The sequence below is a fragment of the Panthera leo genome, chromosome D4 (assembly GCF_018350215.1).
Source record: "Panthera leo isolate Ple1 chromosome D4, P.leo_Ple1_pat1.1, whole genome shotgun sequence".
NCBI classification, from domain to species: Eukaryota; Metazoa; Chordata; class Mammalia; order Carnivora; family Felidae; genus Panthera; species Panthera leo.
In genome coordinates this window covers 89,060,294-89,084,006 of record NC_056691.1, presented here as the reverse complement: position 1 = coordinate 89,084,006, position 23,713 = coordinate 89,060,294, and the positions used below count along the sequence as shown (strand labels likewise).

The 23,713-nt window shown below is 59.0% G+C and overlaps 2 protein-coding genes across 20 annotated transcripts in view; both read right to left on the bottom strand.

The window, feature by feature from the left end:
* Window positions 1-313: 313 nt before the first annotated feature.
* Window positions 314-16,846, bottom strand: POMT1 (protein O-mannosyltransferase 1). Of its 7 annotated transcripts, none has more exons than XM_042912714.1 (21): window positions 16,113-16,208; window positions 15,688-15,845; window positions 14,448-14,554; window positions 13,950-14,000; window positions 13,252-13,398; window positions 12,446-12,557; window positions 11,999-12,064; window positions 11,818-11,911; window positions 11,461-11,616; window positions 10,399-10,529; window positions 9,806-9,901; window positions 8,769-8,861; window positions 7,171-7,267; window positions 5,134-5,226; window positions 4,706-4,826; window positions 4,230-4,327; window positions 3,623-3,736; window positions 2,720-2,846; window positions 1,539-1,716; window positions 918-1,113; window positions 314-756 (listed from the first exon to the last, which is right to left on the bottom strand). In XM_042912714.1, the coding sequence occupies exons 1-20, from the start codon at window positions 16,164-16,166 to the stop codon at window positions 939-941; spliced, it is 2,268 nt and encodes a 755-aa protein (XP_042768648.1). In that variant the 5' UTR covers window positions 16,167-16,208; the 3' UTR covers window positions 314-756; window positions 918-938. The 7 variants fall into 7 exon arrangements, with proteins under 7 accessions (XP_042768648.1, XP_042768649.1, XP_042768655.1 ...); XM_042912715.1 differs by having other exon boundaries at window positions 924-1,113; XM_042912721.1 differs by lacking the exon at window positions 16,113-16,208 and adding an exon at window positions 16,690-16,846 and having other exon boundaries at window positions 314-1,113.
* Window positions 16,847-18,845: 1,999 nt separating this feature from the next.
* Window positions 18,846-23,713, bottom strand: part of PRRC2B (proline rich coiled-coil 2B) — an 88,824-nt gene continuing 83,956 nt past the window's right edge. For 10 of the 13 annotated variants that reach the window (XM_042912698.1, XM_042912702.1, XM_042912706.1 and 7 more), the window contains one exon: window positions 18,846-23,136. In XM_042912698.1, the coding sequence (XP_042768632.1) occupies window positions 23,002-23,136 (135 nt within the window). In that variant the 3' untranslated portion in view covers window positions 18,846-23,001. The remainder of the gene's footprint in view (window positions 23,137-23,713) is intronic. The other 3 variants (XM_042912707.1, XM_042912709.1, XM_042912712.1) reach the window with 1 other exon arrangement.

Sequence of the window (23,713 nt, the reverse complement as noted above, 5' to 3'; positions counted from 1 at the left end):
GCCCGTCTCCCTGCACACACCTAGAGTCCGCGGCCGCACAGACGGTGCCCGGGCTCCATGTCGTCCTGCTTTGTCTTCCCCTCCCCAGTGGCACCGTTCCCGTAAAAGCGACGCTTTGCCGTTGCCACTGGCTAAACCGCACGGGCACTTCGGGTTTCCTTCTAGCGAGTACTGTGTGTAGTGACACGGATGGGACCTCAGTTGGGCTTGGCCGAGCTCCGTGGCTGCTTTCGGAGGTGTGTGTGACAGTCTTGTCCAGGTTATTTTCTCCCCTTCTGGAGGGAGAATCGATAAATAACACCAGTTACCAATACCAATTTGTCCCTTTTTTAATTCTACACGGGAGGCAGGTTCAGGACACGGATCCGCGGGGCTGGAATACACGTCACGTGCGGCAGGTGCCGCTCGGCCACGCACCTCAGCCGAACCCCGCAGGGGCGGGGGGTTGAGAGTCGGCGGCAGTGAGGGTCCTCACTGCAGCGGCCAGAATCCCACCTCTCCTTCTTCAAAGGCTTCTCACTCGGTAGCTCGTGTGACACCACCGTGTTCAGAGCGCGTCCTCAAGACCTCACCGGGGGCAGGGGCTGAGACCGCCGTAGCCCAGCGGGTCCAGCGGGCGCTCGGGAGAGCGACCGGGGCCTTGGCTGGCACGACCCTCGCTCCCTTCCTGCTTCTCCTCCCGCGTGAGTCCCACACTAGCCTGGTTCGGGAGGTTCTTGGGCGTTAGTGGACCCAGAAGGCCGCGTTCTTTAACGCCTGGAACAAAGAAACTTTGTTGCTCAAAACAAACTTTGCTTATCCCGGGACTGTTTGAAAAATGAAACCGCGGTAGCCCGGCCAGCCGGCCAGGCTTAGGGCTACCCTGTCACAAGAACACCCCCGTAAAAGTTCTGCCTCGCCCCGGCCCCGGCCCAGACCTTCACCGGGTTTGTGTCCTGCTAGTATTTGCGAATCAAAATGTCCCAGCTGTCCTTCCAGCGAAGGGCCTTCAGTTCGCTGGGGGAGAGTGACTTGTCCCCGTAGGTGAGCGGGCGCAGCGTGTTGAACACGTGACAGGCACAGGAGTACCACGCCACAAGCAGGGCGCTGAAGAGGCTCCTCAGGAGCTGGGTCCTGCGGGCACCAGGGCAGGGCACGGGCATGAGGGACCCTGTCACCCTCCTCACGCCCTGCCTGATGTGCCGAAAGTGACCCTCGTGCACCTTCCCGAATCTTCCATCTACACCCACGATCCCACAGTAGCGTCCCCACGTCCAGCGTCATCGCACCACAGCCCTCCCGAGAGGCTCTGCGGCCCCTGACCACCCGGATCCCGAGTGCATGCCCTTTGGGCCAGCTTCCAGAACTCGGGTTTACACATCTGTGCTGTAGCTCTGTGCACCGGGCAGCCCCGCCACGGGGGTCCTTCCCCGTCTCCCACACCCGCACCTCCTCTCCCAGCCAGCCCCAGCTTCGTCCCCTGGCGTCCCTGCTGGGACCTTAGCCCGTCCCACGCCACACTGAAGCCGTCACTCCGGGGCCCCGGGGAGGGCCTGTACCTGCACAGGTGGTCGCTGATGTGCTGCAAGACCACGGGGAGCAGAAGGATCTGGAAGGTGAGCGCCGGCAGGTAGTGGTACAGGAAGAGCGTCTTCTCCATCAGGAAGAAGGGGACGTAGTTCACCGCCCAGCCGCCGGCACACAGAGCCCCCGCCAGCACCCAGCGCAGCCAGGAATCTGGGGCGGGAAGGTCGCCCTGAGCCAGCGCTGCTGACTCGGGCCTCGCCCGCAAAGGCCCTGTGGGTCCCTGGAGCCGCCTGCCTCATCTTTCAGGGTGCCCACTCGCTCCTCCCCCGCCTCCTGACCCTTCCCGTGATCTCTGGGGAAAGAGCGGACTGTGTCGTAAGAACTTTCCAGTGGCTTCCTGCGGGGTCCTCACCATCCCGACCCTCTGAGCCACACCAGCCCCCGGGGTGGGCGGGGGGCAGGCCCAGCTGGTCCCCACGGTCCCCGGCTTGTCCGGGATCACCACCAGGTGGGTCAGCCTCCCGTAAGAGCCATAAGGGGCTGTGTTTGTGCGCCCGGCCGGCCCGCTGGGTCCAAGAGTCAGCGGGAAGAGTGGAGACGGGCCACACGGCTCCCGAGGCCTTTGTGGCCCCGCCCTGCCCAGGTCCTTACAGCTCTTCTGTCTCAAGATGGTTTATAGTGGTTTCTATTACTGTAAAGCACCCCTGCCCAAGAGATCGCCTGCTGGCCACTCTGTGCCATCCAGCCATGCCGGAGCGTGCAGGCACTCAGGCTGTCACGTCCTGAGGTCACAGCAAGCGCTGCCTGGTACCCACACGTCCCCGGAGAAGCCTCTGGCACAACCGGGGAAGTCAACCGCAACATTTTGTCTCTAGGGAGACAAACGTTGATTTAAGTTCCTTCTATGCAGAAAATCGTCTAAGGTGCAGGATCCTGGTGAGGCTGGGCTGTCACCGGAAGTGCTGTGAATGCCCGTCAGAAACAAGCTGCACATTCGGGGCACCTGGGGGGCTCAGTCGGTTAAGCGTCTGACCGGCTCAGGGCACAATCTCGCGACTCACAAGCTCGTGAGTTCGAGCCCGGCGCTTGGAGCCTGGAGCCTGCTTTGGATTCTGTGTCTCCCTCTCTCCCTGCCCCTCTGCTGCTCACGCTCTCTTTTTTTAATGTTTGCTTTCGAAAAAGAGACAAAAAGAAAGAAACTGGCCGCACTAACCCTCAGGGAGGTCACAGATCTTTCTTCGGCGTCTAAGCAGGTACCAGAAGAAGAGCAGAGCGTAGACCACAGTGGCGAGGCTGGCCGAAGCCCAGATCACGACGTTCCCAAGCAGGTGGATCTGAGCCTGTGAGCACACAGGGACACACCGTCGGCCATCGACCGCCCAGAGGGATAAACCCTCGAGGACGCTCGCCTGTCTGCCGGCCTTCAGCCCAAACGCTGGCGCAGGCTGGGACCCCACTGCTGATGGATGTGCCTATTCCCAATGAGTCTCCCTCTGGAAAAGTGCTAAGCTCCTTGATCTGGTAGGCAGAAACCCAGCCAGGCGCGGCCGGCACTCTTCCATTATCAAGTGCCAACCCAGAGCCACAAAGGGCCAAGGACCCTGCTTCCCGGCAAGTGATGGCTCGTCCCCCGCTCCGGCGGGAACGAGAGAGGTGAGCGTTCTCAGCATGAAAATTTGGGGAATATCTGCTGGCAACCGACTGGGCGCCAGCTCCAGGGCCGTTGGTCCTACTGGGACAAGAGGGACGACGACACACATGGAAACGGCACTGGCGGGCTCGGCCGCTCATGCTCCGCGGAAAATACAGCTTTTGTCAGGAAAGGGGAACAGCGTTGCTCCCCCCAGAGCAGTAATGCCTGGTTTCCGTCAACATGCAGACGCGTAGGACCTTACTCGTCACGTGGGGGAGGGAGCACTCTCCCGGCAGGAGCACTGACCCTGTGCTGCCGACTCGTGTAGGGAGAAAGCCCAACGTGGGCTTCTGTGCGGAGGAAGGCCCTGGAGGAAGCCAGGCTGGGTAGGACGTGGTGGCTGCTCTTAACGCCACGGGAGTCTCGAGGGACGACTGTGACGGCCGCCCACTTACGACCAGCGCGAGCACCCCACCCACTTACGCTGGTCCTGGGATGCAGCCAGTACGCGATGCTGGTGTCCAGCGTGACCCAGTCCAGTGGCGACGAGCTGTACTTGTGCTCCGAGCCGTCGCTCTTGGCCGTCAGCATTCTCCACTGCAACAAGGCCACAGGCTTGAGGCGGGCGGACAGCCAGACGCCTCACCGCGCAGGGACCTGTCCCGGTCACGGGGGCATCCCGCTCCCCCTGAGACGCGGCCCCAGAGCTCCAACCACCCTGTCTGCAGACGAGAGAACTGAACTTGGTGCTGAGAACGCTTTTAGAGACGGGAGGCCGGCTTTCTGCTTCTGACCTCTCTCGGGCCCCACCGTGTTGACCGTGGCACACGATGACCTGACCCGGGGGGCTCAGCGTGTGCCACGCTGCTGGCTGGGCTCTGACTACTCCTGCCCCCGACGTCACAGGCCCCCCGGGCTGTCAGTGGGGCACTGGCCACTTCCAGAGACAGAGGAGCCCGCCCCACTGAGCCAGGCCCCAGGCTGACGCCGGGGAGGGAGCCGCTCTCCGGGGCGCAGTGCCGTGTGGCCGGGAGCCCGCGCCCCCACGCAGAGCCGTGGTGCGCCCACCCACCCGCCCCCACCACGTCACCTGCAGCTCCAGGAACCTGGCCAGGAAGCTCAGGTTCCTGTGGACGTCCATCTGCGTGGGCGAGTGCAATTCCACTTCTCTCTCCTTCTGCTCCTGGCCTGGCAGACACACCGGCCCCAGAAGAACGTGAGCGGAAGGTCGGGGAGCCCGCGACACAGCCGTCGGCGTGGTGAAAAGCGGGCCTCCCCCTCCTCAGACCGCCCACAGCGGCTGCGTCAGACCGTGTCACTCCGCTCGGCTCTCCCCCCGCAACGGGACCAAATCTACCCACCAAATCTAGATCCTTCCAGTCAGACAGCTCAGCTCATACCGCCTTCCAGCAACACTTCAGAGTGACGGCTTCGGTTGCTCACGGCTCGGCTGAGCGGGGAGCAGCGTGGACAGCGCGTCCAGCCCCCGCCGGAACCAGAGCCCGCGGGGCCGGCGTCCTGGTAAAGGGGCGGCGACGGGTGGCCAGCAGGCCAGGCCGGACTCACTTTTGCCGTAGCGGTGTTCCTCCACGTTCCACACGGTGCTCTCGTGGTAGCCCCGCGACAGCTTCTCCCCGACGACCTCCAGCTGCCGGAACCCCCAGTCTGGGAGGTGTGCCCCGCTCAGCTGGCAAAACCAAGGGAGGCGGGGCGTGACTGGGAGGCTAGGGGCCCCGGCTCACGCCCGCCGCCCCCGCCAACCGGTCACTTTGTCTGCAGCCCCCAAGGGCGACAGCCTCTCCCCCGTGGGGCCGTCACGGCGGGATTCAGTGGTGAGAAGTTATAAAGTCCTCCCTCGTCAGTGGGCAGGAAACACGGCGAGGACCTTGGCCAGATGTGCTGCCCGCTAGGAGCCCGTTCGGCCCGAAGGATCCGTAAACCGATTTCACGAGCCCCCCGCCCAGACGGGCGAGCCAGACGCGGCGCCCTCTCACCTTCAGGACCGCGGAGGTGTTCACGTGCACCAGGCGGACCTCGGACAAGATGGTCTTCCAAACCCCCGCGTCGGAGTCTCTGTTTACGATGTCCTGTGAAAGCAGACCCCGTCCGTCGTCTCGTTACGTCCCCCACTTCCTTCCACGGAACGTGAGGACCGGTCACCAGACGACACTGCCCCAGGCCGACAGGAGGGGCCAAGCTCCGGGAAGCTAAGAGGACGGCGGCCCTGACCTCGCTGCGGACACCCAAGCACAGGTGCCGGTGCCGCGGGTCCGGGACACACGCTGCCCTCCTGCAGAGTTGAGGGACCTCCGAGAGCTCCCTTCTCTGGCAAGTGCACACGTGGTCCCCGACAGGTCTTTGGAAGGGACTCCCCAGAGTGCATTACGGAAACACGAACGTCACAAGAGCACTGGCCTTGTCATATCTTATCACAGCCTCAAGAAGACCCCGTGAGGCCGTGTGCTGCTGGTGAGAACCAGAGGGCCCGGGGGGCCTGGTGGGCACGGCGAGGAGGCCTGGCCGAGGAGCACGGCCCATGCCAGCCATCTTCCGGCCCTGTCCCAGCTCTGTGAGCTCCCGTGGGAAATGTGGGTGCGTGGGGCTGAAGGTGCTACCAGCAGGAGCAGGAGCAGGGGAAGGGAGGGGGGAGGAGGGGGAGGAGGGAGAGGAGGGGGGGAGGAGGGGGAGGAGGGGGGAGGAGGGGGAGGAGGGGGGAAGAGAGGGGAAGAGGGGGAAGGAGGAGGAAAAGAATCAGCGACAGCAGGACGGCAGAAAGGGCGGCGGATAGGACCCTCAGTAGAGATTCCAGGCTGGGCTGGGCGCGGAGTGTGTGCGTCCAGCGGGGACATCTGGGGGCGGGGGGAGACGAGCAGACTGCAGGCAGACAGCTGCCCACGGAGACGCAAAGCGGGAGACACAGCGTGCACACGAGCACCGACAGCAGCCTCGCGGCCCTGGCTTTGCCGGGACGGCCTACGAGCGGCACCGCACCCCGTGGGATGTGCCGGTCACGCCTGCGAGAACCACAAGTGGGGCGAGGAGGCTGGTGTTCGGCGGGCAGCTGCTGCCGCCGCGAGGAAAGCCCGCCTCTCGTTAGGGAGGGCCCCCCAGCGGGTCACCACGCTCAAGGGACCGTAGCGGTGTCTGCGAGCACGTCCTTAACTCCTGCGGGCTCAAGGACCCAGCCACGGAACGCTTTCCTCCTGCCTTCTTTGCTGGACGTGCGTGCAGCCCCGGAGAGTGACTCTGTGGGGACGGCACGTGCCCCTGGAGGCTCCAAGGAAGGGCGACCACAGCGCCCGCCGCCTCAGCGAAGGGCCACCCCAAGGAACCACCTGACTGAAGGGCCAAGCAGCCCCTGGGGAAACTCTGTGGGCGGGGGGGGGCGCTGGTTAACATCAGGCTCCTCTGGTCAAGGGAGGGGGGCCGAAGCCCCCGACCCCGTGTGTTCGGTGACCTGGAGGCTGAACAAGCAACCAAGTCAGAGGGAACCTTCACCTGGAGGCCCACGTGAACCATACAGCCGGCGTGGAGCGCTGACCCACCGTTCCGTAACCTCGTCACTGCCTCAGGGGAAGTCTCTGTCCCCAAGGAAAACACCTATGACCTTATGACTAAAAGTCACTAATTTTACATCGAAATCAGAATTGTGTTTTTTTTTTTTTTTTTAAGATTTTATTTTTCAGTCGAGAGAACAAGGAGGAGAGAGAATCTTAAGCACGCTCCACACTCTGTGCAGAGCCCGATGCGGGGCTGGATCCCATGACTCTGGGATCACGACCTGAGCTGAAATCCAGAGTTGGATGCTTAATCGACTGAGCCACCCGGGCGCCCCTCCAGATTTTCAAGTCATCTCTACGCCCGACGTGGGGCTCGAACTCAGGACCCTGATATCAAGAGTCACCCGCTCCGCCGAGGGAGCCCCTGGGCGCCCCTGAATCGGAACCGTTCCAAGTGGCGGTTCTGAACGGTCACATTACAAAGGATGCAGTACTGACGGCCACTAAGCCCCGTTTCCGGTGGGGACTCACCAGTCTCCAGAGGTTCTGAGGAGGCATGGAGATGTTGTAGTCGATGTAGCAGGACACCTCCTGCGAGTGGGGGCTCAGGGGCGCCGCGACGTCGTGCCTGGAGAAGGAAACAGGCTTGCGGAGGGACTGCCTCAGGCTGCTCTGAAAAGGCGTTCACGAGGTCTTCGAGGGTCCCCGAGGACGCACCACCCTGGGGCTTGCTGATAAACGTGACACTGAGAAGGCAGCCGCCTGCCACAGTCACACCTCTGGGGGAAAGGACACGTGACGAGGGGTCTGACAGAGGCGTCGTGTCGCTGGACAAGCGCCCACGATCCCCCAGAAGCACGACAACGTGCATCCGGCAGCTCCCGGACAGCCAGGCCTCAGAAACGTCTGGGCTACGAAGAGCACTCTCGGGGGACAAGGTGCCCTCGGTGCCGGCGACCTCCAATGTCCAGAAACACCCACCACCCTCGTTCGCTGTGTCCTACTGTGCGCTGGGCACTATGGAGCAGCTGGGGACCCCACAGGGAACGGAGTCTGTCTCACACCCTGCAGAAGGCAGACCTTCACACATATGGACGCGAGAGTGCCAGGCTTGTAGGGCACCACCGATAAAACCAAAGTAGCAGGGAAAGTGCCCGGGCGACGCTCTGAGGAGGTGACGTTTCAGTGGACACATGGACACAGCAGGCCATGGGGGCGTGAGTCCAAGAACTTTCCAGGCCGATGGAGCAAGTGTCAAGGCCCTAGGGGTGCAGCACTTGGTCGTGTGGGGACAGCAGAGGCCAGGGTGACTGCAGGGAAGGTGACCAGGGGGTCACCAGGGGCAGATCCCAGGGGGCCTGCAGCCAGGAGAAGTGGGGATGTTGAGTGTCAGGGCCACACCGTGGAATCCAGTGGAGTGCTTCTGGCCAAAAGGCCGGCACTGTGTTCACAGGGCGCCGCTGTCGGGGGTGGGGGGAATAGAGGCAGAGGTCGGGGCACCGGCCCCAACAAGCACAGGGATCAGGCCTGGCCTGGGCCGCAGTGAGAACGAGGATGGGAAGAAGTGGTCTTATCTGAGGAGAGGAAGGGAACACAGAGAAGGACCCAGGGGACGGCTCAGCAACTGACTCTTTCCAGAGAGAAGCAGGCCGGAGGCCAGGAACCTGCTGTACCCCAAAGCCAAGGTCTGCGGTGTGGCCTCCGGGGGGAGGCCGGGACCCGAGGCACAATTCATGCGTCCTGGAGAGCCGTGAGATGACCCACGAAGCCGGGTGGAGGAAGAGACGGGGCCCTGGCCCATCGATGTGCGGACGGCTCGGGTCAGGTGAGGTGAGAGCTGAGAACCCACACGTAAGGACCTTTCCCAGCCCCATTGAGCCCACGTTTGAATCCTTCTCGAATTCACGTTTGCTTCAAGCAACCGGACTTCACATCATCCTGTGCGGGAAGCAACTCCCGTGCTCGCCCCAAACTTGTCTTTCGAAGCTCTGGGGCCTCCCGGGCTCGCACTGCTCCTTCGCGCCCACCGAGTGCAGGGTCCCGCGCGGGGCCGCCCCAGGGGAGGCAGACGCGGCTTCGCCAAACGGAGAGCCCGAGGGGGACCGAGGGGGCCGAGCAGGGACACTCACGTGTTGAGGAAGCGCGTGGTCATGCCGTGCACCAGCTGCACCACGTCTCCATGCCTCACGGGCCTCGGAGGGTTGCTCACCACCAGCTGGTGCCTGCGGGGACAGAGGGCCGGCTGGGACCGAGCTCGGGCCCCCGCAGAAGCACCGCGCCCACCGGGCGGCAAGGGCTCCACATTCTCCCACCGGCGGCAATTTGTACCTTATGGGAGGTGAATTCGTAAAAATCAAAACAGAGAAGCCTGGTTAACTCTTTTCTGAGACCTCAGGCCACTTTCCAAGCTTCCTGTCGTGACCCCGCTCGCCATCACCACGCTCTGGTTGCTCTGTGTTTCTCTACAAACGGCGGAGTGGCAGACACACCTGCACCCGCCCAGAAATCGCTCGAACGGATGGAATCTGTTTTCCGGCAAGCCCTCGATGAAAGCGTACTAAGGGCCCGTCGGGTCGGCACCGTGCGTGCGGTCCACAGTCGGACGTGGCCGCTGGCCTCACGTCACCACAGTAAATGGGGAACACAGCCGCCGAGAGAGCAAGCTAAGCAGCAGCCAACGGTTGTGCCACGACGGACACGGGGAAGCCATCGGGCCACCCACAGGGAGGAGGGCGGTCCAGGCCGCCTCCCAGAGGAGCCAGCTGAGGAGGACTGTTCCGGCCAGAGGGGCGGCACGCGTGGAGCCTGCCTCACTCCAGAAACGCAGGGCCGAGGGCAGAGGTCTGGATTGCACTGGATGGGCAACAGCACAGCCTGGCTGACGGAGTGGACTGGGAGAGGGGGACAAGGGGGTCCTCCGTCTGGGAGGCCTGAGCAGGTGAATGTCCGGGGAAGGTGGGGTGGATGGTGACAGAGGAGCGTTTGGGATGCACCTGTACAGAACCCAGGGGTGGCACAGAGAGCGGCCAGTTCACGGAGGAAGGATCTACCCCCCGACTGCGGCTCATCAGCACGGAGCTGCTCTCGGAGCTCCGAGGGAGGAGGTGCACACGGCGAGGAGCCCAGGAGCCGAGCCCTGTCCCGGAGGCCCAGCACCTGCACGCACCTCCCAGGGTCCTTTACGATCCACCAGTTGTTGACGTCTTTGAAGGGGTAACAGGTCACCTGCTGCTGGTGCGAGCTGCCTCGGCCGTTCTCGTATCTGTGAAGGAACCAACACAGAAACGCGTCTGCCAGCGGGCGGCAAGCAGCCTCCTCTCCAGGTCCCTGAGAATGTCACCTAGCAGGGTGGGGGGCCGCGGGGGGGTGGGGAGGATGAACGTCTAAGTCTAAGCGGGGCTGGAAGACTCCGGCAGGAGGCGGTGTCCAGCGTGGAGGGCGCACAGCTGACATGACAGAGCCCGGGCCCCCTGCTCCTCAAGTCCCTCTGTTTTATACACAGAAACGACACGGTTTATTGATAATCAGACTCTCAGAGCCCAAAGTCTTTCTGTCTCGTGTATTTCTTTCTTTTTTCCTTTTTTCCACGCCGTGGAGCCTAACGCAGGGCTTGAACTCATGACCCTGAGATCAAGAGTCAGACGCTTCACCCAGGCGTCCCCCCATGAACTTCATTTACAGTGAAAGCTGGTAACAGTCAAAGTGTGAAACAAACCAAACGTGTTGCAATGTTCGAGTTGCAACGGCCACTTTCCTTACATCATGGGGTAGGTGCTCTGGTGGGAATGAAGCCAGCAGGGCACGGGTTTGCCAAAAACGTTCTTCAGAGTGACCTGGGAACCGTAGGCCACCTCCAGGGGCTGGCCCTGCGTGATCCGAGCCAGCCCTCCCTAAGACAAAAGCGAAAAGGTGGCAAGTGAGAAAGGGGGGTGCCGATCTCACCAGCCTCACTGATGGCCACACCTCCATGGGGTGGGGGGGGGGGGGGGACATATTCACAGTGGTGGCCGTTGTTATCACGTCACATAACTGTGATGACAGGGGACCTAATCGTAATGTCACGTTAGGTAATCGCCAACACAGCTGCTGAGGACTGGATGCTGGCTCTGGGGCCAGGCGCTCACCTACCCTTCCACAACACCCCGAAGATCCGACAGCATCTTCGGAGAAGGGCAACCCTGTCCATTCAAAAGGTGAGAAAAGTAGGAACAGGATGAGCTGACAGATTTGTGCAAACACCCAGACCAGCACTCAGGAGCGGGTCCGTCTGACTGGAGTCTCCTGTCCTAACCGCCCCGACTGGCACATCTCACTATCGCCGCAAAGTCAGTATGAACGAATGCCAGAGTCGAGCTCGTCCTCGGAAGCATTTGCAGCTGCCCGGAGTTTGCAGGACGTCATGATGTCCCGGGGCAGGTCACACTGAAGAGCTAACCCCTTCATGCAATAGCTCACCGTCAGCATGTGCAGTATTAATTTAAAAATACTAAAGCAGATTCCTCTTGACTGGGTTTTCCCCTAAACAGTCAACGTTTATGTGAGAAAACTTTGAGTCCACCCTGTCCTCTTTTTTTAATGTTTTTATTTATTTTCGAGACAGGAGAGACAGAGCACGAGCAGGGGAGGGGCAGAGAGAGAGGGAGACACAGAATCGGAAGCAGGCTCCAGGCTCTGAGCTGTCAGCCCAGAGCCCGACGCGGGGCTCGAACCCACGATCCGCGAGATCATGACCTGAGCCGAAGTCGGACGCTTAACCGACTGAGCCACCCAGGCGCCCTGTCCCTGTCCTCTTTCTAAGGGGGCCGTGGCACCGCGTCTTACCTCCAAGCTGGCCTGGAAGGCACTGGACATGATTTGATCGTGGGGCCCAGAGCGGTAGACCAGACTCAGGTGGACGTAAAAGAACAGCAAGTACATGGCGGCCGGGACGACCAACAGAGCTGCCGCGCGGGCCAGCAGGTGACAGAGCACAGAGACCTATACGGGACGGAGACACGTCACGTCCTGCCCCACGCCAAGGCACGCAGGTCAGCAGCAGGGCTCCGGGCTCCACGCGGCCGCCCGTGGGGGACTCACAGAAGTCTGCCTTTTGAGAAGCCTTTTCTGCCAGCCGCGCCCATCACAGCCCTCTGCCCCACCCCGGGACAGCCACACGCCCCGCTCTACTTTAGCACCTACGTTTGACAGACTCCGGTCTCCTATCAGGTGCCAGGCGTGGACGCCAGCGACAGCGAGCACGAGCAGGTACGTGAAAACACCCACGTATTTGACGCTGAAAGGACACGATGAGAAGCCGTTGCGACGAGGCTCAGAAGCAGGAGGCCGCCAACGCCGCCTCAGACCCGTGGACCAAACTCACCCCACGGCACAGGAGCAGGCCACTCCGGTCAGCGTCAGCCAAAACCACCAGCTCGGAGAGAAGGGCCTGGGGTCAAAGAGGAAGAGCGAAGCTGGGGACGGGTCACCAAAGACCACCCGAAGGCCAGAGAGGGCACGTTTCTCAGACCTCTCGGGGTCGGCTGGCTGTCCCCGAGCTTCAGGACGGGAAAAAACAAATGCTCGTCTCCCAAATGTCGGCCCTGGCAAAATCTCTTTTTAGCCGGGACATCTCTGCAGTTACTTTAAAGTATGCAAAAATGAGAACGTATTTCTGGAGTCAGGAAGGAGCAAAGGGCCAGTCCAGGTGACAAAAGGTAGCCAGCGGGCGGCTCTCCGAAATGAAAAGGCATCAGACCGTCTCAGGTCAACAAACCACCCGAGCCCTTCTTTCTCACGAACTAGGAAGGGCGTGTCACATCCTGCATACCTCTGTTTTTGGGAGTTGGAGAACTTCAGGTAGGACAGCACAGCCAACAGATTAAAGAATATTAACACGGACTCCAAAAGCATTAGCCTTGACTGAGTGATGAGAGCGTTCTCTGTTGCAAAGAGGACACACGTGTCGGTTGTGATGTAGTGAGGGCAGATGTACGGAGGTCGAAGCACCCACGGGAAGGGCCCGCCCTAAAAGTCACGGCACGTGGAGGTGGGAAGTTCGGGACTGGGGGGCCGGACGGGGTGTGGTCCAGAACCACGAAGGCAGGTTCTTAGGTGAGAATCATGCCCAGCAAGACCTATGCAACCCTGGGCGAGTCGCCGAACCTGAGTCTCTATTTTTCCCATTTGCCCAAGGAATACCAACTTGGTGGGGCTGCCCGTTAGGACAGGACACTGGTTCAGGGCCTCCGTTAGAGGGGCCACTCACTCCACAAACCCTAGTTCTTTGTATTTTCTCACATGACTTCTCATCTTAGTTTTCGGTTGTCCATAAACCCGGGCCAGACTTGGCTGGAGGCAGAGGCACCACGGAGCACCCGGGAGCCCCGTCTGGGCAGCCCCACCCCCACATAGGACTGCGCAAGTCTGAACACACGGTCCCGCCACCCTGCAGCCTGGGAGTCAGGTGACTCCCAGAGTCAAATCTGGGCGAACCGGGCATACTTCCCTCCATCCTGGGAGTAGGAGACACCACGGGGGGCGGGGGCACATCTGGGCACCACGCTCACACATAACAAAGGCCAGTGCTCGGTTCTTCCCTGCGTGACCCCAAAGCAGGCCGAGGCCCGGTCTTACCGATGAGCATCAGCAGGGCGGCCCCCATGGCGGCACAGTGAGAAAAACCAAGCTCCGACAGGATCTGGTAGGCCATGGGGACCGACAGGGCCCCCGTGAGGGCGGGCAGCAGGCGCAGAGACCACACGGGCACGTTGCTGCTGTATTCTGAAAGAACAACCACACTCAGCTAAAGGCACCACGCACACACCTTCATATGCTGCAGCCATGTTTTCCAACAGGGCATCGCGTTCACAGAACCGAAAATGCAAGTCTGCAAGACTAGGGGCCGTGTCAGGAACGAAGGTACAAGCTACAAATGAAAGCTCTGAAACGAGCCGCACGCACTCAAAACCTAGCTCTCGTTACGCCTAAAAACAACGCCCGATGATTCGGGAATTGGTGCTTTCCTCATTTACAAATTTACCTCACTTTTCCCCCAAAACATTGCGGCAATGTAGAAAATTTACACGTACAGAAAAGTGACTGTCGTCCGATGCCACATATGCAACGTGCTACGTATGCCAAAAACTCAGGATGCGATAGTTACCACGACTAAACGCTAAGAGAGTTACCAGATCTTTCCGAAGTCTTCCGCTTAGACCGAACTTCCCATACCCTGGACACGTCATAAACCACGCTTGTTAATCCCTATGAAAGCCACTCTCCCTCCATTGTGATACGTACACATCAGTAAAGGCCATGAAGATGACTTTTACCTGCTCCGATTCTGTTCCACAAGAAGTTACCATCGAATCCTCCTAAATAACCTGAAACAGAAGACGAATCGGTAACTCAGCCATTCAGCAAACGATTCTGGAGTTGCCAGACCGTGGCAGGGAACAAGGAAACAATGACAAATAATCAGAAATTTCACTTACAGGTCTGATTTCATTATTACTTTTCTTAATAAACTGCCACAATTTTATTCAGTTAGTTGTTTTTTTTCATTTTTCTTTTTTTTTAGTGTTTATTTTTGAAAGAGAGTGAGTGGGGGAGGGGCAGAGAGAGAGAGAGAGAGAGAGGGAGAGAGGGAGGGAGGGAGGGAGGGAGGGAGGGAGGGAGGGAGGGAGAGAGAGACACACAAAAACACAGAATCTGAAGCAGGCTCCAGGCTCCGAGCTGTCAGCACAGAGCCCAATGTGGGGCCTGAACCCACAAACCGCCCTCGCTTAGAAGTTTTAAAAGGATACTTCTCTCTCGGTAACGAATCCTACCTCCCAGTGCCAGCAGCATGTGGCCAAACGGTGGTCCACTGCCATCCAAAAAGAAGATCCGCTTCATGTAAAAAGAGATGTACTGCCCATAATACACTTCATCGAAACTGAAAAGCAAACCCACGCGAGATTCAACCAGAAATCTTCAGCAAACAAAGGCGCAAGGGCAACCATATACCCGTTCCCAAACAATGTTAGGAAGTGCTCAGCAAAGGTCGGAACTTTTGCCTCAACTGCACTCCGTCCCCAAATATGGAGACACGGGCACGGCATCATCCACCAGGACAGGAGGGAAAACGCACAGAAGCACAGCCACACATACTCTGCAGGTTTGCCTAACACAGACTCTATTTACCCCCACTGTTCCCATTGAGGGACGTGCTAGCAGGCGGCCTACTGAAAAGCCACAGAGACCTGACGCTAATCCCCTCGTTCGCCACCACTTGTGTGACAAAGGGTCCAGAATCACACCTGGTAACCAAACGAAACAGGGGCAGGTGGGAAAGCAAAACACGCAGAAACCAACCGCAACAAATGCTTCAGTCAATCGGGGACATTCGATGACACTGTCGATATTGCCGTTAATTTCTTAGGCGTGCTAACGCTAATATGGTTTTTGTTCTTTAAGACTCGTCATCTTTTAGAACTATACCGAATTACTTAACCATACTGTTTATGACTTGCTTAAAAAGATCCACCACGAGGGAGGGGTGGCTAGGAGTTGATAACTTGTTGAAGCTGGGTGTTTGGTAAGGGTCGTCATACCGTTCTCCCTACTTTTGTGTACGTCCAACGTTTTCGGCCACGAAAAGTTAAACAGAAAGTACACAGGTATTAACCAGAGAGGGGATAGCGCTGCGATAACAGCAGTCACGTCCCGTTTTATAATAAAAGATGCTCTCTTAAGGTCAGTGACGACTCACTTCCGAATTCATCAATCCTCCTCCCTCCACCCTTGATTTTAAGTGGTTACCTAAGCTGTGGCACCTGTTTCATGGGCCAGGTTTCACCTGCTAGAAAACTACGGGTCAAGACGTGATAGGCAGACTCAGCAGGGGCCGTCCGGGGGACAAACCGGCCTCTCCTCTGCCAGAAGCACCTGTCACCAGGAAGCCCAGAATTCCACCCTCCCACCTCCGCTGTTCAGAAAGGCACTTCCGGTCACCGGCGCATGAACAAATGACAACCCTTTCCGAATCCGCCGCCCCCCACCCCCCCCCAACGGAGTTGTTTGGCTTACACCACAGCCCTTGGATAGGAGAGCTGCCACAGGCGGCTCAGTAGCCCCATTGCAGTCAGAGCCACAACGTTCAAGTTGATGTCAGCCGTCACCACGACGGGGTGCTTCAAAAATCCCAACATCCCGTAGAAAAGCAAAAGCGGGTCCTCGAAAACACCCTAGAAAGCAAGGAAGAGATGACGTCGATACATAAGCGGCAAACCTGAAGGCTCCCAAAGGATCACAGCCGCCCTGGCTCTCAGGCGGCTCTAGGAAGAACCATACGCGTCGTGGGGTCATTGAGAGAAAATCGGGAGGACACGAACAGACAACTAAGGTGAGGGTTTGGGAACCTCGTGCCCGAAAATTCACTCATTCAACGACGCACCCCACGAACACCAGCTGAGCACTTCTTGGAAAGGAGCTGCTTTCAGAAGCCCGCTCACCTCGGTGACCTCGACCTTCTGACCCTCAGAAGCCTCCTCGTCTGCCGCCAGCATCTCCGCTCCTCCCCTACCCGCCGCAGCACCATCACCTAGGCGCCCCCCTTCTCACCGTGGGGGTGGCTCTGCACCCAGGCGCCCCCGTTTCGTCCCCGAGGCGTCATCTTCCCTTGAGCGCCACTCGTCTTAAGGCTGCATCTACTCGACGCCCCCTTTGTCGCACCAAATAAAGCTGCACCTGGGGTCTGGCGGTCCCCCTCTCCGCAGAGATCTCATCTGCCCCAGGAGGCCCCTACTGCTCTTCCAGACATTCCCCCCCCCTCCCCCATGGGCTGCACTTGTCCCGCGCCACCGTCCGCCCCAAAGGTTCCATTCGCCCGAGTACCCCTCCTTTTCCCAAGGCTGCACCTGCCGGGGCGCCCGCCTTTCTGCTCGCACTAGCCCTCGGTCCCGCCCCCCGTCGGCTACGACGCCGACGCCGACGCCCCCGCCCCGGCTCGTCTTCAGGCCGCGTACGCGCGTCCCGCGCAGGCTCTCCCGGGTGCCGACCCGGCCCTGGTCCCTGACGCCTCCAACGTACTCGGGTTTCGTCGAGTTCCCGCAGCGCTGCTCCCGCATCCGGCCCCGCCTCGGATCTGCTGGGGGGGGGGGGGGGGGGCTGACCGTTAGGGCTCCTCGCCGCGCGCGGGGGCGAGGCTGCTCGGCATGCGGCACCGCCCACGCGCCGCCTGCTCGGCGCTCGATTCGCCTTGCCTGCGGAGCCTTACGCGGGGGAGCGCGCGTGCGTCCCGGGCCCGGGCGCCGCGCGTGCGCACAGGCGCGGAGGTCCGCCTCTGTGGTACGTCGTTGGCGGCCTGGGTGGGTGTTCGAAGATCGCCGTGCCCGGGGAACGCTCCGGTGTCTTTTTAAAAAACAAGACAGTAGGGCCTTGTCCGCGTGCCTCTCAGCGCGAGCAACCCGCGTGGGCGTGTCCGCCCCGAGCCCGCGGGTGAGCACGTGCGCCGGGAGGGCGGGCAGGGTCCGTGCGGCCGCTGCGCCCCACGGAACCCGTACCGCCCGGCCCCCCCGCGCCTGCGGTCCCCGCACCCCGCGAGGAGCCTGCCCGAGCCTGCCCTGCAGGAGACACAGCGTCTTTGGCCAGGGAACGGCGGGGCCGGACGGTTAACCGACGGCGACACCACCGTTCTCCCCGGCCTCACTCTTCCTGGGCCTCTGGGGTATGTATGCTTTCGTCTCGAGGACGGGAAGGGTGCTGCTGATTTGAAAACCGCAATTGAGGTTCTTGATCGTCTGCAAGAATTTTTATTTCCGGGAATGTTGGTCAACCCAGCATTAGAGAACATCGGTTAAGTGTGTGGTGATTGAGGCGCCTGGGGGGCTCCGACGGTTAAGCGGCCGACTCGAGTTCCGCCCTTGTCATGCCCCGCATTGGGCTCTGTGCTAACAACTTGGAACCTGCTTGAGTTTCTCTCCCTCTCTCTGTCCCTCCCCTGCTGGCGCACACACTCTCAAAAATAAATAATGAACTTAAAAAATGTGGTGGTTACTTCTGACAAGCAGGCTTCTCCCAAGGCTGTGTAGACCGTGCCGGGGCTCCCTGGGCCTGGAGAGGAGTGGGGCTGGCTCCTGGTGTAGTTCCCTAAACTCCTGTCCCTGGGGGCAGTAAATCCAGGGAAAGGGTACCGATGCTAGAGCTGAGACAGCCCATGCCCAGGTCCCAATTCAGAAGGAGTCATTTCTCGTGGAAAGTGTCCAACCTGGGAGTGATTCGTAAGCTTCTTACGTTAATTGGTGCCAGGCAGCTACGTTAACTACTACCGTTACCTCTTTGAATCCACACGACCCCATGAGGTGGGCACAGTTCAAAGTGTGCCTCTGGGGTGGGGAAGTGTCCTTCCCAGCTCCCAGTCTTGCAGTTGTGGGGTGTGGGGTGGGCAGCAGAACTGAGAGGATCACCGCTGGGACTCCGATCCAAGCTCTTGATCCTTCACTGGCCCCAGACGAAAGAACTCCTCCCTCCTACCCCAAAGCGCTGCACTCCTTTCTCCTCCCAGCAAAAGAAGGGGTCACCACCAATAAAACGTCAAATCGGGGATGCCTGGCTGGCTCAGAGGGTAGAGGATATACAACCCTTGATCTCAGGTCATGAGTTCAAGACCCACCTTGGGCATAGAGCTTACTTAAAAATATTAAAAAAAAAAAAAAAAGTGACAAATGCTTGCTCCTCTGACCCACCCACTTCTCATGGGAAGCAGGGGGGAGGGCGGAGGGCAGGCAGATGTCCTGCACACCTTTAATATCACTCAAACGGATAAAGGGCAGAGATTGCTAATGCAAACCCATTTGGAAGATGCACCCCACCTACAGGTTTCGATCCCTTCCCTCCCCCACCTTGCTTTAAAGCATTTCAGCCAAGTCACTCTGGATTTCCTCAAGCACTCTGTAAAAACTCTAATTTTGTCAAATGACGGGAAATCGAGGGACACACAGCCTGAGAAAGCACATTCAGCTTTAGGGCTTTTTTTTTTTTTTTAATTTTTTTTTATTTAAATAAGGAGAATTCTTTCATATGGAAAGAGCTAGTACAATCACATATTTGAAAGGAGAAACAATAGGTACTGATCGGAGGGAAAGGGCAAAGGGTGAGTGTGCCACCATGGCCTGCTGAATCCATGATTCCGTTTCCCATCCAAGGCAAAAGCTTCCCAGAAAACGTATAAACAAGCTGCACGTTACACCTTTAGCCATCGTCTGCCCTTTCAAATATCTGGTCTACATGAAAAGACAAAGAGAGGAAAGGCCAAAATAAAAACAAAAGGGAACAAAAACAAAACACAACCCTTTTAAGAACAACAAAAAACCCAAACCCTTTTACTACACAAGGCATGAAGTCAAAAGCTTAGAGTACAGTATCCCCTTTAAACAATGGAAGAAAGTCATCCACACAGAGCCTTAGTAGAAATTTCCACTCTGAGGCTTCCTAACATGCTGAACACAGGGTCCTGGGGACACGGTCCCCCAGCCAGGGTGGGGAAATGGTGAACAGCAAGATCAGATGCGCCTGAACATCACTAGCCAAATATGTGCTGGTGGTCCTGGAGGAGGGCATGGCTAGGGGACAGTGTCAGACCCCAACACTGAGCCACCCTGTCCCAGGTGAGCTCTGTCTTAGGTCCATCTCATTTTCAAGCAGGATGAGCTGGCTTTCCGGAAGTCTGCATTTCCCATTCATCACAAACCATGACAAAGCAGAGGCACTCTGCAGTGTCCTCGGTTGTCAAAGGCCATTTCCAACTGACCTTCTAACCCAGGCTTGCTCTGCAAGAAGTGCAAAGGGACATACAGATTTGAGGGGCAACATGCAGCCGCTTGGTGGAGGGAAACAGAACAGCGGGGAGGGGCTTTACTGGTTTGCCACACACTGCCTCGGTGGGCCGTCTCTGAACACGGCCATGCAACCACGTGCACACCCTCGGCCTCCTTGGCTCTGAGCATCATTCACAAACCTCACCCACCATCCAGAAGGCAGATCCTGAAGACGGGAAGGCGAGGGCGTAGTTGGAGACCCGATGTCGACATTTAACAAGATACCCCAATATCCCCAGAAGTGGCTGGATGACCACAGCTTTGAACTCAACCAACCGATTTCTGAGTGTGTAGGTCCATCCTTTGTTTTCCCTCTTGAGGAACCCAGAGCCAGAAGTGTATGAATTCCAAGTTTGAAAACAAAAGTAAGGTGGATTAAAAAGGGGGAAGCAACAGTAAAGAAAACCAGACCAAATACAACTGGCAGAGAAGTTTTCAGTGGGTGTATGCCTCTCGGATACTCGACCCCACACTCTGAGACTTCGCCCCGTTCAGTAGCTGGCACTGGACGGACGCTCCTGCAGGGTCGCCTGTTGCCGAGCAACGGGCTGCACCATCAATGGCCAAGGCCAAGCTGCCAGCATCAGAAGGGAGGCAAAGGTGCGGTGAGAGAGCTCCGACCCCTCCCCTCCCCCCAATCTCGGCAGCAGGAAAGCTAAGTGCTGGTCTTCACCTGTTCCCACCAAAGGCCCCACGGCATCCTGGCAGAGGCCTCTGCGTGGATTTACACTCTGAGGATGAGGGTTTGAAACCAAAATAAGACCCTAAGCCCCATTAACCTTGAGCGCGGTTCTAAAACCACATGAAAGGAAGAGATATTGCACCTTAAACACCTCTGCACTAAAAACTGCATTTCATCAGACCAAGGAAGGGACGGGACGTCGGGCAGGCCTCAGGTCTGCCCTCTGCCCCGAGTCCAATTTAAAATCTGCATCTTAGTGGGAAAGAGACGGCAGCTCGGGCACACGGAGGTGGTGAATGCACTGAACTTCACATGCAATTTCCTGGCCTTTCCTGCACAGAATAATTCAGACATTATATATAAATAGAGCAGTGAAACATTTACTGGTTTTCACCTAGACCTACAACATCAATACATATAAATAAATTCTAGTGTTTTGTTTTTTTTTTTTTTATTGGGGAGGGGGAGGAGAGAAAATACAAGGGTAGAGAGAAGGGCTGGAGAACACGTGACCTTGTTTTTATTTTTTCTCAAAACAGGGAGGACTGTCACCCTGACGGCAGGTTTGCCTGCAGGGTACGTCTTGAGTGTGTAACAGCATCCACGACTGTTCTTTGAATTTCAAAACGAGAAAGCCTTTTTTTCCTTTTGACATACAACGTGCACCTGAATTAGGTGTGAGGGTGTGGCCGTGTTTCTAAGTGTACAGGTGAGCGAGGGTGGCTCCTGCGGGGGCAGGTGGTGGCAGAGGGGAGCTGTCGGCAGGGCGGCTGGTCACGGGGACAGCAGTCACACACTTGCAGGGGAGAGAAAGAGCAGGTGCGCACACGGGGGCGGTTGAGTGCGGGCAACTCCTCGAGCGAGCGGCCCTTCGAGAATGGACCTCAGAGTAAGCTAAGCTTCAGGCATGAAGGTGACCAGCTGGTAAGCGAGGTCTGAGGGTGGAGGCAGGAGGGGGAGCGCGGCAAGCTGCAGACTAAGCAACAGGGCGGCTTTCGGGAAAGCCGGCCCTCTCCGGGTGGGCCCCGCAGACGCCCGGCACCCTTGCGGGCAGGACGTGCCCCCGCTTCCTTAGAGCAGGGAACGGGGACAGGGAGTCGCGTGCACAGTTCCTGAGGCCCTGCCCTGCCCGGTTCTGCACTGAACATACAGCTCAGAGCCACAGGGTGTTACACGTCTGTGGTGGCACTCAGGGTGGACTCTGCGGGGCACGTCCCCACTCACCGGCTGCTTGTCCTCTGAGCCAGATCCTCCCAGGAGCCGCCAGTGGGCTGGCTGGTTAGATGCTCTGCAGAGCACGTGCATTACTTGACATTTCCCTTCCCCTCTCCCTGGAATGACAAAACCTGGGACGATTTCCTTCTAGTTCTTATTTTAAGAAAAAACAACAAAAAACCAGCATAAAATGGCTCACACAAACAGTTTGCCAGAGGCATCGCTGCAGACTTAAGAGGCTGTCGTTTTCCCCCCCGAGGCCGCCCCCAGGCTGCTGAGAACAAGGGTCAGACCCTCAACCCTCCCTGCCCCGGGACCCTGCCCCAGTCGTCCGCAGAGACGGACACCCACTGCCCAGCTCCGGTGCCTCTGTCCCAACAACCCGGGTCTGCCTTGGGAGCCAAAAAAAAAAAGAAAGAAAGAAAGAGAAAAAAGAAAGGGATCCCTCCCAGCAGCCTTGCAAGCCACACGCCTCTGCCGCAGACCCAGTCAGACAACCGTCCGTGCGCCCCTGTCCCCACGAGAAGGGGCCTCACGATCTCCAGGGACGAGCTGGGTGAAAGATGGCAGGACAGGAAGATCCAGACAAGAGACAGGCTCAGGAAGAAAAGAGGAGGGCATGTCACGGAAGGCTTCGAGAAGGGCGTGCGGGTCAGACAGCAGCCCCCAGGTGCTAGAGCCCTAGACGCGGAGGCGCCGCGGGGCCCGCGGCGCGGTCAGCTCGCACCGTCCGGGTCACGCCGGAAAACGCCGGTGACTGTGTATCTCCGTGGTTTACCTCAGGTGCCCCGGGGTCAGCATGTCCACCGGCCGTAGAAGGGTCCAGGACAGAAACTCTGTGTAATTCCTACGCTAAAATCGTCATCAGCTTCACTGGGCTGTCCCTACACTCCAGGGGTCCTCAGGCCAGGGGCGAGAATCCAGCCGTGACACCGACCCGCCTCCCCTGTCTCGCTCGCTGCTCCCAAGCAGGCAGCCGCCCCCGGCACGGCCCGGCACCGATTCACCGACGGAGGAAGCACAGGGGGTGGGGGGCGCCCGCCTGCGTCAGGTGTTAAGGGATCGCAGCGACGGACCAGCGGAGCGGCAGACGCGGTTAAGGGTAGGACCGGAACAGGAGGAGGTGAGGGAGAGGACGGCAAAGTAGAAAAGTTCAGCTACGCAGACATAGCTTGTGTTTTTGTTTTTCTTTTCCTTCCGCCTTTGTAAAAACTTCAGCTGCTTTTTACAACAGAAAGCCTCCAACTACAATGGCCCTGCTGACAAACCACTGTGCCTGGGGCCGGGAAGGCTGGGGACCCAGCGGCGGAGCGGGGTGGGGGTGGGGGGGGGGGAGCTCATCTGTACTGCACAAAGGTGGGAGTCACTCCACAGTCACGGTGGAAAGGAGGCGGGGACGACATGGGGTCGGGGTCGTTTGCTTGCTTGCTTGTTTCGTATTAAAGCGAGCAGGTCAACGTCACGTATCCACGGGGGCAAGCCGGTTGGACGATGGAGCTCTCAGGAGTGGAGAAGAGAAGGGAGGTCTCTCAGTCCGGGCCGGGTGGTTGCACGGTGGATCTGGTGAGATGTCAAGGCCGAGCGGGGGCCCTGGCCTCAAGGCGGGGGGCGAGGCGTGGCCAAGCACCTTCAGGCCTTGCTCTCCTCCACTTTGACCGCCCGAGGCTTGATTGCTCCGGTTCTCTTCATCTGGGAGGCGGCCGAGGGGGCCTCCTGAAGTTTCACAGCTCCCAAGCTGGGTTTTTCATCCACTCGTTGTTTGGCCTTTGGACAGATGAATGGGGACAAAGACAGTTACCCTTCCGTAGAAACACCGGTCTGGATACACAGCCCCCACCGCCCCCTGACTGCTTCTGAGTCACAGAGAAAAGCCACCCTAAGAAGCCCATCCTTTGGTGGAAGGACCGGACTGAGAAGGAACTGGCACGAGTAGGAAGGACACTGGCGTGAGATGCTCTCTCCCCTCCCACGGGTGCTGAGGGCGGTGATTCGGAGAGGCAGGAAGAGGCTGGGTCCTCCGGGAAGCATTCTGCGATGCCCACGGGCCTCTGAAGGAGCAGCACTTCCCAGGCCGACCCGAGAGACCTTTTCAAATCCGTGCCCCCCGTGCCCCAAGGGTAAAAGGCCCCCGACCAGATCCAAGTGCACCCCACGAGTCGGAACTCCCGGATGTTTGCCGAGGGGCACGGGGCCACTAGGTGGACTTGGTCCTCCCCAATCTTGGACCTCCCCCGTCTCCCGCTCCGTGGAGACCTTTCCCCAGGACCCTAGTATGCCCTCGAGATTCCCAGCCAGGGTCCCACTGACCTGCAGCTCTGCGCAGTGGACGGGTCACAGAGCG